This window comes from Carassius gibelio, chromosome B2, assembly GCF_023724105.1.
Source record: "Carassius gibelio isolate Cgi1373 ecotype wild population from Czech Republic chromosome B2, carGib1.2-hapl.c, whole genome shotgun sequence".
In the NCBI taxonomy this organism is placed as follows: domain Eukaryota; kingdom Metazoa; phylum Chordata; class Actinopteri; order Cypriniformes; family Cyprinidae; genus Carassius; species Carassius gibelio.
The window spans coordinates 15,108,456-15,123,402 of NC_068397.1; the positions used below are offsets into that span (position 1 = coordinate 15,108,456).

The 14,947-nt window shown below is 37.3% G+C and overlaps 1 protein-coding gene across 2 annotated transcripts in view; it reads right to left on the minus strand.

The window, feature by feature from the left end:
- LOC127950849 (thymocyte selection-associated high mobility group box protein TOX-like) overlaps window positions 1-14,947 on the minus strand; it is a 57,561-nt gene that overhangs the window by 9,401 nt on the left and 33,213 nt on the right. For both annotated transcript variants that reach the window (XM_052548194.1, XM_052548193.1), the window contains 3 exons: window positions 7,634-7,879; window positions 1,665-1,916; window positions 224-454 (listed from right to left, as the gene is read on the minus strand). In XM_052548194.1, coding sequence (XP_052404154.1) covers window positions 224-454; window positions 1,665-1,916; window positions 7,634-7,879 — 729 coding nt within the window. The remainder of the gene's footprint in view (window positions 1-223; window positions 455-1,664; window positions 1,917-7,633; window positions 7,880-14,947) is intronic.

Genomic DNA, 14,947 nt, shown 5'->3' on the forward strand with positions numbered 1-14,947 from the left:
ATGTTCTGACCAACATGTGCGTCATCGCATCTGCTGTCATAACAAATCGTTATGTGGATATACTATTGTATATACTGTAGAAAATACCTTAGATAATAAACAAAACATGTGCTGTGTGTATAGAAAGAGATAGCCTTTATGATTCAGCCACAAGATCATAGCAAGATAAAGAGAAAATAAAAGAGAAATAAAATAATAAAAGAGATAAAAGAGAAAAAGTCACCTGTTTCTGTTCCTCGCCCAGGCCGTCCCACATGGAGGCAACTATTTTAGAAACCTCCCCAAATGTGGCATTCGGGTTTTGGCCTTTGATAGCTGCCTGCGTGTCTCTGAAGAACAGGGCGTAGGCTGACACTGGCTTCTGAGGCTCGTTGGGGTCTTTCTTCTTCTTCTTCTTGGGGGTTTTGGGCTTCTTGGCCATGTCTGTGGCTGCTCTCTTCTCTGCCCCACTGATCTGTATGGTAAACAATAGATATCCAATTAAATTAAGCCATAATAACAGCTTTATGAATGAATTGTCTTCCTAAAGCAAGTTAGTGAGCCTTGTCTCCAAAGCCTGGAGCTACTTGTTAAATTTTAATGACTATCGTGCATTATTCGTACTCTATGAACCGGGTTCCCACGCATTTTTACCAATAATTTTCCATGACGTTTGCAGTTGCTTGTGATGACCAGATAAATATTTCTATAAAGACTGCAGCTGCAGAGAACAATTTCTAGACAATGAAATATTACTTTTAATATACAGTATCAATATGGCATTCGGATTATTACATACGGTTACAGATCTGTTTACTTTAAAGGGCAATCAAATATTTCTAACCACTTAGGGGAATTTGAATTGCATGTAGAAATATCATAAAATACACATTTTACAAGTAATTTCAAAATAGGAAATAGTCATTTTTTGCAGTAAAAATTACAAGCTAAATATTTTATCATAGATATATTTAAACAATTATGTGTGTCATTCTAATAGTTTAAATATCTAAATATTTATAAGCCTTAAAATAAAACAAAACTTAAGTTAGCTTAAAATAACATAAAATTTGTTTTCAAGTTCAGTGTGAAAAAATATTGTTTAAGGTATATTTGTGTTGAGTTACACTTTAACTCTGTAAATGTTAAATGATCTAAAAAGACGATTATTTTAATTACTTGAATAGCAATTAGTCACCAGCCTAAAGCTTCGTAAGCATACCAGCCCTAACTCTGAAAATGTCCGCTACATTTTAATTGAAGTGACTGAAATATCAGACTGTGACACTTTCTATAAACACAAAAAGCCCATAATTGTGTATGTTTACAGCTCTTGACTTATTAATGCTGAACCATGTCTTCTGTGTTACGCAAAAATATCTTAGCGGAGCATATAAATGACCACACTTTCCAGAGGATCAGTACTGATGTGAGTTTTGGAGAAAATGCACTGTATTTTGGCTTTGAAGAACAGACTTGAGGCAGATCAGTGTCTTAGCAAATCTATGTTTCAGGAAACATGGCAGTACAACTTGCTAAAAGGTCAGCAATGACTCATTGCTTTTAATACACTCTATTTTGCCACAGTGCATGTGACCATATGTGTGTGTCTGTGTGTGTGTGAGGAAGATAAGCTTTTTTATTCATGAGATCACAGAAGGGGTAAAACTCTCTCTCTCTCTCACCTTGGCAGAATCATCTGCATCGTCCTCGTGCACGGAGCTGGAGGGGGAGGGTGTGGCTGACTTGCTCTCTGGTGGAGACGGGGATCCATGGGTGCCACTGTTGTTATTCAGACCCAGCTGAGTATTGAGTTGTGATTGGTTGATAGTGGTCAGCTGACCTTGAGGAACCATGCCAGGTTGGACCCTGGGTCTGAGTGTGTCCACCTGAGGATGGCCGCCGTAACGGGAGTCTGAGTTGACCATTTGCTGCATCTGGAAGATTAAAATAAAACTTCATTTCAAACAAAAACACCTAGCTTTTCAAATGCAGCTTTCAAATAAATGGAACCTCAATGCGTTTCTGTTGGTTGCAAGTTAAAGGAATGAAAGTCTGAAGCATCATTCTGAAGCAAAATCAACTTGGATGCTGCTTTCTTTCAAAACAAATAAACAAACAAAACCAGAAGTTACAATAAGGCACTAATAATAGAAGGGGATGCTTATAATTTCTTATATTATAAAGACCATATAATATTATATATTTAGTGAAAGGTTAGTGAATTGTTATTTTTTTCACATTATGATCATGTTGTTTATTCGTTTCGCCTGTAACAGTGAAACGTTGAATATTTTTACATATATGCTTTTTTTTTTTTTTAAATCTGAAATATCTGAAATATTCAGTCACACTTTATTTTAAGGTCCAAGCTATTAACAAACCATCACTATGATTTTGCCTCAGTAAACTCCTAATATGTTGCTGTTTTTAATAGCTTGTAAGGTAGTTGTTAAGTTTAGGTATTTGGTATGATTACAGATGTAGAATATTGGCATGCAGAATATGTGCTGTCTAAGTACTAATAAACAACTAATATGTTATGCTAATAAGTAACTAATTAATAAGGAGAATCAGTCCCTATGCCAAAGTGTTACCAAATATTAATTTAAAAAGTAAAAGGTACTATTAAAAAATACTTGGCTAAACAATAGAAATCCCTTAAAGGTCTACATATACATCCGAGCATAATCCCAGTGTTAACTAGCACTAACACCTCCATCCATACCTTATAACAGGTTTGGGTTTTCACTATCCTGCTGCTGTGAATGCTAGTCTGTAGCAGGGTGTAGAAACATTGCTTTTGTACACTGTATCTGGGGGATAAATCACTTCCGACAAGGACAAGCCCTGTAGCTGTAGTCCGTCACCTGATACTGTCTGAAGCAACAGGTGACCTGAAATGTACCCCACGCCCACCATTGTATGCAACACAATGCCCCCGACAGGTGGAGCTTTGGGGTGAGAGGCCACGGGCATTTCTCTGAAGGACAGGTGACTCTGTGTCTCCCTCCCCACATAAACACTTCAGACACACTGGACCCTCATTACTCAAAACATACTCAAATTGCTTTCTAACGTCTCTTATTTTGAAGAGAGCCTGTGAGAGGACTGAATAATGCTAATGCAAATATTTCACATATTTCATACTGCCAGAAGCTGAGAGTCACAAAGTAGTGTATAATGTTTTAAAATGCATTACATGTTGTGCCATGCACACAGTATGTAATGCATTTTTGAGTGGGGCTGTGATACTCGGGTGTTCTGGATGATTGCCAGGGCTTTTATCATTTAAATTAAGTGATAAATATATTTAAAATATACAGTTCAGTTTTAAAAACAACAATAAGCCCACAAGACTTTCATGTTTTTAACTTGATTAATTAATTTAATACGTGAAAGTGTTTATACTGTGTTTAATGGAGCATCGGAAAGACTATTAATTTACGAGAATTCGGCATGTCTCTGAAAGCAGTTGACTGGACGGATACATGACATGACAACATTACACAGCTATACGGAGGAAATTCTTCAATCCGTGCGGTTTTAGCGGTTAACTGACTAATCATAAACTGACACCGGTGAAAATGTCAAGTTCTCATGAAATGGCTGGAAAAAAAAGATCGCAGTGGAAAAGTGTTCAACTTTTCAGGGGGTTTAACCATTACGATGTTAATGGATGGGACAAAGTTTCATTTTTCAGTGAAATGCATTCACCTTCATACACACCTTATTAATACATTCAGTGTTTTCAGTATTATACCCTTCCCACTCCATTTCTTGTGAAACATCTGTGTTTTCTTGGGGGGACTTTTTCTGCTATTTAACCAGACAATACCCACCTTGTGTGGGTAATAAGACAATGTGGTCAGTTTTAGGTAGAAAACACATTTCAACTTAAAACCACGCATGCTGATAAAGGTCACTTTCTATTTCTTGGTAAAACAAAACCAAGAGGCAGGACAAGCTCTCTGGCAGTAACTAAGTGTGAAATCAGCGACAGATTGTTTAATCATACTTCAATAACTAGCGAAATTTCTCAAGTTTACAGCGAATGGATCAACATGGCTGCTGAAAAACAATTCAAATCGCGTTTGTCAGAGCGGGGTTGTAATGGTATTTATCATCTGAGCTCACCATTAATCTCCACTACACAGAGGACAAAGGCTTGCCAGGGATGAATAGAGGTCACGTGACGAGGTCACAGACAAAAGCCCTAAAGGTTGCCTGTTCTGCACTTTTTAAGTTTTAAATAACAAATGGCTGCCTAGGCTGGCTGTTTTTTCATCAGATCCACTGACCCGTGCTGCAAAGGAGGTCATACTCATTTGATATCAATTTCTTTTAAATCACAGGGCAAATTGTAATCCCATGTACAGTAGGAGACTATTTGCATGCTTATCTTCCTATAGTGTGCGACAAAGATGCATGAAAGGGACGAGAGAACCCAGCTTTCCATGGAGTCCAATGACATTTTAAAGGGAGGAGAATAATGTCTACTTTACTCCGGCTTTCACTTCAGGGGCACTTTCATGTCCTTCTGTTTCCATTAAAAAGGTATAAATAGCTTAAGTGCTGGACTAGATCAGAGCCAATTGTTTGCTCAGGGTAATAAAACCACAGCCCAACGATAAGGTCTTTTTCAGGCAGAGTAATGAGGGTGTATTTCATGTCCTTGCGTTACTGTAGATCTTTATAAGCTAAAAGACACGCTGGCTTTTTTGTTTACCCTTTTGATCATCTTAAATATATTCCGGCATAATCTTAGCTATTAATTTCTTTTGCTCTGGAGTTAATCCGCTTCAAAATCGCCGTTGTTTTATGTATGGCAATAATACCTTCGTCAGTCTACATGAAGGAAAACACCCAATATTTATGACATGCAGGAGTACATAAGAGAAGTGAGTGAGGTAATTTGGAGTATAAAAGCTTAAAGACGTATTACACCATCTGTCATTTGGACATGCCAGAGTTTAATTGCTCTAATTTTACAAGAGCGCACGCAAATACATGTCTCTTATTAAGCATGACTGTAAATGATCTATGTGAAAGCAGTCTAATAGAAGTGGCCTGTCACACTGTACTTTCAAGGTCTCAAATGTGGCCGTTTTGCAGCGTGCTGCAAACTGTAGGCTTTGCTGCAAATTTACAATAAATGGAGATTTATGTCCATTACTGTTCCTTTTTTTTTTTTTATTTAGGCCACCGCTGGATGAGGATTTAGTGGCTTTTGCGCTGATGATGGACGATCTCGCTGCATTTTGCCGCTCACGCCCTCTCTCTCTCCTCCGCTGTCAGCTCTGTTTAGATTTGCACATTTTACACACATCAACTTGTGCTTATTTAAGCGGACACGTGGCTTTCTGGAAAGCAAACCTTACCTGAGCGTTTCCAATAAATTTGTCACGTTGTATGCGAATCAGCGAGCTCATCAGAACGGCCTGATAAGATCTCATCTCCCACGTTTTACGTTTAAAAAGCAGCCTTCCCGTTTCTTAGAACTGGGGGATCCATTAAGCCATCCGGCGACATTTACTTTCATTCTTTTTAATGGAACGAGCAAGGGCGGTGAAACCTTATGAGATAATTTTCCTTTTAATCGAATACTTTTTAAGGTGAAGCACATTTCACTCAACTATCTCTGCTGGCTAAACAATGCAAGCTCTGAGACCTATAAAATGAATGCAAAATGTAAGAGGCACATAAATGCACTCTCTGTTCCACCAGAGAAGGCAGCTCCAACAGGCTAATGCCGAGAGAAAATTAATTCCATCAGCTAGCTCTTTCATTCTCCACTGCAGCTACAAGCTCTCTGTCCCGTTGCCTGGCAACCATAATTCATAGCCGCTCTAAATGGATGTTCTCCAAGCACTGAGAACATTAAGGTGAAAAGAACAAATGCCTTTGTGAATCTCAATATCTTTCAGTGTGCATGTCACTTGGAGTGTTTTATTTTTTTAGCCACCCATGTGTATGTTATTCTTTAAAAATCTTTTTGATGGGAGTTTAAGAGGGGCACTACGAAGGTGCATTTTCCCAAAAGAGCAACAAAAAAAATATTTTTCTGATTATTATGACTGTCGTTGTTTCACCTTCGGGCACTCATTTCTGATAAAAAGATAAATCAACTGTGCTTGTATAATCGAACAAAGTTCAAGAAAAAAAAAGGTTACTATTAACAGGGTTTCTCGCACTGAAAAATAACGCTCAATATTTAGGTTTGTCCCCAAACATGGAGCATGTGGAAAACAATAGGTGAGAGATGAAGAGGAGAAGTTTCAGTTTGACTCGAGCGTCAGATAAGCAGCACATCTCACATTCATCTTCAACCACAGTTAGTCACAGCTCACCAGCACTTCACATGTGTCATAATCACATTATGAGGTTTCTTGCACTTGACCAAAAATTGAAGGTTTGGGTTTCGTTTCTCCAGAAGTAGCAGCGAATTGTAGATATTTGTGATCAATATCCACATTTTATAAAGATAAGAGAAGGATAAAGTAACAAATTAAATTACTATGTACAAAAATGATATAATTTTGATGTGTAATATATCGACTACTATAAAATATTCAACTGAATATTTATATATATACATCACACACAACATTTTGTAACTATTTATACTATGTATATGTCATAAGTACTAACACTATGTGTGTGTGTGTGTTTGTGTGTGTGTATATGTATTTTATTAATGTTATTTTTTACATATTTTTTTACATTCATAATAATTAACTAAATATTATATTGTCACATTTATTTAATTTATTTTCTTAACCTCATATATTTTTAAAGATTCAGTTGTAACATTGTATTTTCTTCAGTTTTACTTAACCTTATTCTTCTGATTTATAATTTTTTTTCTAAGTTTCAAAGGTTTTTTAAATGTATCTACAATTTCTGAATGTACTGTACAACTATACTGTACAGCTACATGGCAAGCAAAATGCATTAGGAGGAGTGCCTTGATGCTAAATTATATTTAATTAACTTAATCCAATGGGGAATTTGGCATTGTTTCACTGTGTGTTAAATCACATTAGCTCTCATTTGCTGGGTGCTATCTCAATCATCCTATATGCCGCTCCAACCTCTTATAATCTCTGTTGAGGTGTTTCATTTGTGTCAATTAAATCATTGTTTGGGCACTGAAATGACTTTGGTGTTGTGTAATTCTGTCATGCAAAATGCATTAGTGACATCTCAAAGGAGAGCATGTGCATCTTACAATGAAGTGTCCTCCACATAGAAATAATCAGTTTTTGGTCATTTCCATACTACTGTAGATTACATGGAAGCACAGAGTAAAAAATATTAATAAGGTAATGTTTTTTTTTTTTTTTTTTCACATTGTGACTATTTCACAAATTGCATGAATTAGCTTTATATATTACAATGTGATCTATCTCAAAATGTGACTTGATTTCTCTCAACTGCATCTAAATTATCTAAATACATTATAATGCTGCTTTATATCTCACAGTGTCACTGTATAACTCATAAAGCGACTATATGTCACAATACGATTTTTAACACGCACAATTGCAACTTTATTTCTCATAATTGTGACTTTATATCTCAGACTTATTTTAAACTTTATCCCATAATTAGTTGGGAACGGGCTTCCATCAGCCTCAGTGCCAGTACTCACCACTGAGAGGGAGTTGGTGAGCAGGCCACCATCTTGACCCAACATGTTTGGGACAGACATGCCCTGCAGGTCCATTCCTTGCAGGTGAAAGTGGTGCAGTCCGTTCTGGGAGACCGGGGGGCACAGGTGATGATATGTTCCGGACTCAGACTCGGGCAGGTGTGCCAGCATGTGTTCGGGGAGGGTGGGGGGAGTTATAGGTGGGATGTTGAAGTCTTCGTCCCCAAGACTGGGCACTGGGTAGGACTGATGGGAAGAACAGAGACAGAGAGGTTACGTGACCCGTCAGAACACAGATTACATAAGTGTGGCTGCATGACAAAACCATCGCTTTTCAAAAGATGATTCATTTATGACTGATTAGTCATTAGTGATGATGAATACGATGCATTTTTCTCATCTATTATCATTTATTCCGAGGTAAACACAATAGAATCTAATACAAATGGTATCACGTAAAAAAAAAAAACACACATTTCAACTTTAAAAGGAAAAAGCTAGTGAATAGATGGTGAAATGCAATGAGCATTCTTGACAGAGTGTCTCCAAAGGCAGCATGAAAAGCCTTTCCAAACAGTTAGTCTGAAATACTGCACAATGGGGGGTGAACCGTAGGCTAGTACAAGGACAGACTGTCCATTTGATACTAATAAATAAGAGAATTAAATGGGTTACGGCACGAACAGAAAAATCTTGTTGAAAACCAACATTCTTTGATGTTCTATATTCTGCCACTGAAACGATCCAGCAACAGCGATGAACCAGGCTGTATCAATAACAGAAAAAAAGACTAATCACAACTACATACGCAGCAAATGAAACGCTGAATAAAGTACATCAAAGTGCGCTGCACATTACAGTGATTCATTCCTGCTATTTGAGCCTTTGAGGAAGTAAAATTATATGCAAATGGTCAATCAATCTCATTAGACTACAACAAAAGGCTGCTTTTATGAGGCTGAACAGTCACTTGCGCTTGGCTGTGAAGTTTGCTTTGGCTGCTTTAAAACAGGCCGTCCTGCGCTCTGCCTCCTCCAGCCAGTCAGTTTAGACTGTGATGAAAAAGATGTAAAGCAGATAATGAGATGAAAGGCTGTACAAATCATGAATTATTCTGTAAACACTCCCTTGGAGTAAAATACTGTAGAAGAATATATACAGTTATCAGAAGGCAGAGAGTTTACTATCTGTGCTGACTATCGTGCCGAACCCTTCACGAAACGCTAAGCGCAGATGCGACTCAAAATGACTCAAACGTTCCCTCTCTTTTTTACCTTCAAAGGGGCTCCTCTTTTCTGCTGCTTTATTATCTCTAATACATAGCTTTTATTTGCAGCAAACTAAATGAACCTGTCAGACAGCCAACTACAGGCAATTAGGTATGAAATTGGTTCCAAATTCAAACTCAACTCAAATAACGGTCCAACTGTTACTTTTAAAGATTGCAATAATCGTTTTAATGAGCTTCCTACTTCTGCCTCTAAAAGCCAATGTATCATGCTCATTTGCATATTTGATTGTGTTGTGCCTCACAGATGTCTGCGTTTGTTTGCGGGAAATATGCTGGCATAATTCATACAGTAAGGCCCTTAGAGGAATGATTTTACTGCCAAATGAAAAAAACTAAATCACATAAAACAAGACGACTGTTTGCAGTGGCTTACATTGCCGTTGATACATACGAGTGATGTGCTTATATTCAGGAGAAAATTAGACTAATAAATAAGAGCAGGAACCGATGGCAGGTTTTGAGGTGCAATTATGTTTGTGTGTTCTAACGGTTATAATATACGTGATGTTTCTTAGTATCCTGTCTTTCTTTTTTTACACTTTCCTTTTTTTTTTGTGACACTGAGATGCGTAAACAGGCAGCTAAGAAAGAGAACACAGGAAATAAATAACCCTGTGCTGTGGTATGTGGCTCTGAAAAAAAAGTGATATGCACAAAAATTAAGAGCATTGCAAACATTTGCTACATCTGTGTGTTTTCGTTGTGAAAACGTCGTCTGATCAACTCATTTAACTAGAAACTGCAAAAACTCCGGCTAATCTGAATAAATGCATTTTCTGAAGGGATGTATGTGCTATGAGTCAGACCGTTTTTCCAATTCCAGCCTGTTAAAAAAGAAATGTTTAAACTGGAGTCATGTCATTGGTAATCAAAATATTTCCGCATCATCTTATGAAACTGAATAAAACCTCCAGGTTCAGAAAGTTCTGATTTGAATCACATAATATGAAATGAAGTAAATAAACTTTTTATTTACTGAGTCAGGGCTGTGGGAAATTACCCACACAATATCTGTACATTCAGTTCAGTGTTTACTATTCATAATCCACTTACATTCAAATCGCTATGTGTAATTTTAACATAATTTCGGTGTGCGGTTTTCCTCTAAAAGCCTAGCTTTTCATTTGACAATAAACGAAACATTGAAGAAAAACTACAATTTCTGTGTAAATCAGGACTTTGGATGACACACAGTTTCCCAACAACCCTCATTAGCATTGCACGCAAAGAAGGGGAAGGGGGAAAAAACGACAAGTTTTGAGATCCACAATGTGCAAGTCCTAGTCCATTTCATGTGACATCATTTCTACTGGACAACAAATCTCTCAGGGAGCTGATTGCCTGTCAAATAGCACAAGGGTAATGGGACTGGTGGGAGATGAATGGCAAGTGAGCAGGAGAGTAATTTAAATCTACTATCAATTACTGATGATGGTCATGATGGCTGTATGGGATCATTGTCTATGGGCGACTTCACAGTCAGCAGTCAATCAAACCTTCACAGCGGAGGGGGAGAGAGGAATAAACTGGGGGAATAGTCATGTATCTGATGTGGTTTACACTGACAATAAGGAAAAAATGAGAGAGAGAGAGTGTGGAAAGATATGAGGAGAGCTCTTGTGTTTTGAACATAGTGTAGTGAGTGAGTGGCAGAACTGCTTCACCAGCAGAACGCATTACGCATTAAATTACTGCAGCCTCACAATGGAGATGTAGATTGTTTATGAGCTTTCCATCTTGACAGCCGTAAATCAGCTCGTCATTATGAAAGAAGAGCACACATGCTGAGATATGAGGTGGATGAGAAAACGTGCATTTCAAGATAAGAGATACGCCCCATCATTACGCCACAAAATGCATTAAAACAAATTTAGGAGATGCTTTCTGATAGAAATGCAATTTCGACGGATGAGTGAAACTCAGGCTAGTTGTCACACGGGGAAGAAATCATATGTGTTTTGATCTCTAGCAGTGGTTTTGTAACTCTTTTCAATATTTAATAATCATCTTTTAATAACTGTAGTGATAAAATACATTTTTAAACATGATAAATGATAAAGAAAATGTAATACTTCTACATATAGGAAAATAAATGTATTCTTTTTTATTATTAATTATCTTAATAATAATACATTTTTAATTATTACTATTATTAATAATACATTTGTTGAGATTTTATATTCTAAAACTGTATTCAGGGAAAGTCACATGCATTTAAAACACATGTAGTTTTTTTACAATTATACTACAATTATAACTTCTGAGTTGTTACGTTGTTTTGTGTTTAATAATTGTTTAACTGTTACATTTTTGGGTCAAATTATATTTTTGTTGTGACAATTTACCCCATAGTGTATGACAATATTCAGTATTTTTACTTAGCATTAGCAGTGCAACTCTTTAAAAGGTGTTTTTTTTTTTATTTTCTAGTCAACACTTCAAGGTATTTGCCTTTGCAGAAATTGACTTTCAGAAATAAACCTACTCTATTTAAATGATCACTCCAGGATTGGCTGTGGATCATTACCCAGAGCTCTATGCGGCACAATGTTGTCATGCCGTTCCACCAATTAAATTGCCAAAGAACAGCAAAAGGAAGCGTAAACAATGGTAACCTGCCCCCGCAGATGAGGCTGCTTTTTCATAACGTAATTTTGAATAATGAAGATGTCAGGTTAAATGCTACAGTAGTTAAATTTAATAAGGTGCCCTATTTTTTTTTCAGCGACTTTTCATTTGCAATCTAGGATGGGACTGTGTAAGAGAGGCAACGAAAGCTATTCAGCCTGTAATGAATACCTCTGGGACCCAGGGGCGGTGATCATTTGAATGCAACATTCTTTGGCCGGGCCCCCAAAACAACCTCGGACCCGCTGAGCTGCCGATTACTGTTGAGAGCTTCTGGATAAATGCAGAAGGGCTTGTCTGTCTTGTGCTAGCATCAAGGTCAAGCATTCTGAAGGAGGTTTTTACTTTGTCTAATAGAGGGGACACGAGGGCGTGTGAAGCCACGTCTGACCCGAGCAGCCGCATCACACTCGGCGCGTCTTATAAACCGTATGGGATCAAAGCATACTGGCGCGGTCCACAAGCAACCACTCCCTGTCCGACACGCTGCATCTATGCCTTTGAGCAGCTTATGGCTCATGCATGCATGAATATGCAATTCATGAATATCTGAATAATGCATATTATGAGAAAAACAATGCTAGAAATTGTATTTAAGATCTGGTGAAATATTCGATAAATATGGTGTATATGAACATGGGTTTGGCTCAAGAGAACATTTTTTTTCTGTATCTGAAGTACACACACACACACACACACACACACACACGCAAAAACATGTAAGAACAGGCCTCTTCAGTCCCAGGAGAGAGCACAAGGTTAGTTTATGCATGTTTAAAATGCACAGCTTTCTCCTGGTCCCACAAGAGCTCTGCAACATCTGGGGGGAGGGGGTGGGGGATAGATACGAGCACCTCTATATAAACCCACACCGAAATCTGACAACCCCCCCTCATCAGAGACTATATACATGTCAAACCATCACGGTGGGCAAATATACGCTTCTGTGCAAGAAATAAATAACACGTTGTATCTGTGCTGCTCTTATAGTTAGTATAGTAATAATATCAGATACACTTCCTGTATGCTGCTTTGCATGTTATGACACAGATCAAGCAGTTTCAACCGAGCGAATGTGATGTTAAAAATCAGTCTTATCAGATTTAAACAAAAAAACAACAGTTGTTCGGTGAACACTGCTCGCTCTGTGAGTCAAAGCGGGCACTTTCACAAGTGGTGTCTTTGAGTGGAGTCCAGAAATATGAGAAGTTTGTATATTTTCAGTGTTCGGTGAGTGTATGCCTGTAGTCAGCTTTATCTAGCATCACTGGCACATGCTACTTCATCTTTCTGCTGCATTAAAATAAATAAACGTTGATACAGAGCGCTTGTGGGCTGACATTTTGGGTTAATAAATGTGGCTTTTATTTAATGGCCAAGAAACACATGGTTTGGGTTGGAAGAAGGGGGAATGAGAGGAGATGGTAAGATAGGAGAGAACCTGTGTGCAGACAGACAGTGCTGGCTGATGAATGCTCTGTGTATTTTAACATCTCATTGACTGAGTCTTTCTTTATTTTCTTTTTCTTTTTTTGTAGGCCGTTATTATTGTTATGTTTTTTAGAGAGGAACAGATCTCCACATCCAGAGATGCTCAGATGGATAACAGTATCACATTTTTGTCACTTCAAGCAGCTACGAGGCTTTCAAAAGTGTTGTCTGTCGGTGGGAATGTTTTGAAGGCGACAAGTCAGGCAGATTTCAACCAAGAGATTAACGGCAGTTTTTAAATGTCATTTTAACACATGCCAGTTTTCTTTATAAAAAAGTCCCTCTTATCACCAGCTCAGTTAAATTTCCCTTACATTCAAATCATTTCTGTAAATTCTGTCCTCCGAACTGAGAGTAAAGATGTAAACACAATAAAACCACTGTCAAGTATTCTGACGAGATTGAACTATATGCTGAAGATTTTAATAGAAATTTTTACTGTGTTCTTAGGTACATTTTTTTCATTATATTTCCATTCCATTAATAATATATTGGGGCAAGTTGTCGAAAATTTTTAATTATTAAAATTTTTTGAAAATAATTATAATTAGTTTTTTTATTAATTATTTTCTTTTAGTTTTATGTCTAATCATCTGGCAAAGGGTCTACCAATGAAAATAATCCTTCAGGCTAACTTGGGTACATTTACATTCATGAATGTTGATTAATGTACACTGTTCCTTTCATGCATACATACATAATACATACATAAAAATTCTTCACAGTTTTATATTTAGTTTTATAAATAGCAGAAACAGTAAAAAAAAAAAAAAAAGTTGACACATTTGAAACAGCGAAAATTTAGAAGGTAACATTCAAATATATACATATAAATATATTTGAATGTTACCTTCTACATTTTCGCTGTTCCAAATGTGTCATAACTTTGTTTTTTTACCGTTTCTGCTATTTCTCAGCCTATACTGTTATTGGCTATTTAACGGCACATTCCATTGTGACAACTTACCCCATGTTATGTGCCCACTATAGCATGATGAACTTTTTTTTTTTTTTTTGGGGGGGGGGGGGGGTCTTGTAACTGAGACTTTAAGTTATGTGTCAATACAAAAACTTGCTTATTAAAGCTGCAGCAGGTAACTTTTGTAAAAATATATTTTTTACATATTTGTTAAACCTGTCATTATGTCCTGACAGTAGAATATGAGACAGATAATCTGTGAAAAAATCAAGCTCCTCTGGCTCCTCCCAGTGGTCCTATTGCCATTTGCAGAAAGTCTTCCGCTCCCGGTAAAAAACAACCAATCAGAGCTGCGGTCCGTAACTTTGTTTGTGTTCAAAATGTAGAAAAATGTATATAATAAGCGAGTACACCATGAATCCATTTTCCAAACCGTGTTTTTGGCTTGTCCTGAATCACTAGGGTGCACCTATAATAAGTGTTTATATTCGGACTATTTTAGATTGCTTCGGGGGTACCGCGGTGGAGTAACCCAGTACCTTTGTGATTCTTCATAGACATAAACAGAGAGAAGTAGTTCCGGCTACGATGTTCTTCCGCAAGACGCAAGCAGTTCTGTTTATTAACCGCTAGAGCGTCAAAAGTTACCGACTGCAGCTTTAATGACAACTATTTACATTTTCTTTTTCAGATCTATCAAGTATTCAAGAGTAAAACTGACCCTCAATGGTGTTTCCCTGCATTTGCATTCAATTCTATTTTGTATGTTTAATCCAGTCTAGTTTTGGCCTGATACACTACACACATTTTGACTCCATTTAGTGAGAGAAAAATAGCTCATTCGAGTTCATTACAAAATCTTACGGTTCCCCCACCTCCAGAATCCTAATTTAAAAAATACCGTCCACGATGCTTTGCTCTTTCATCTGCAACCATCTGAAGAGCCACCTCTAGTTTCAGTATCTCTGCACATAAATCACATCTG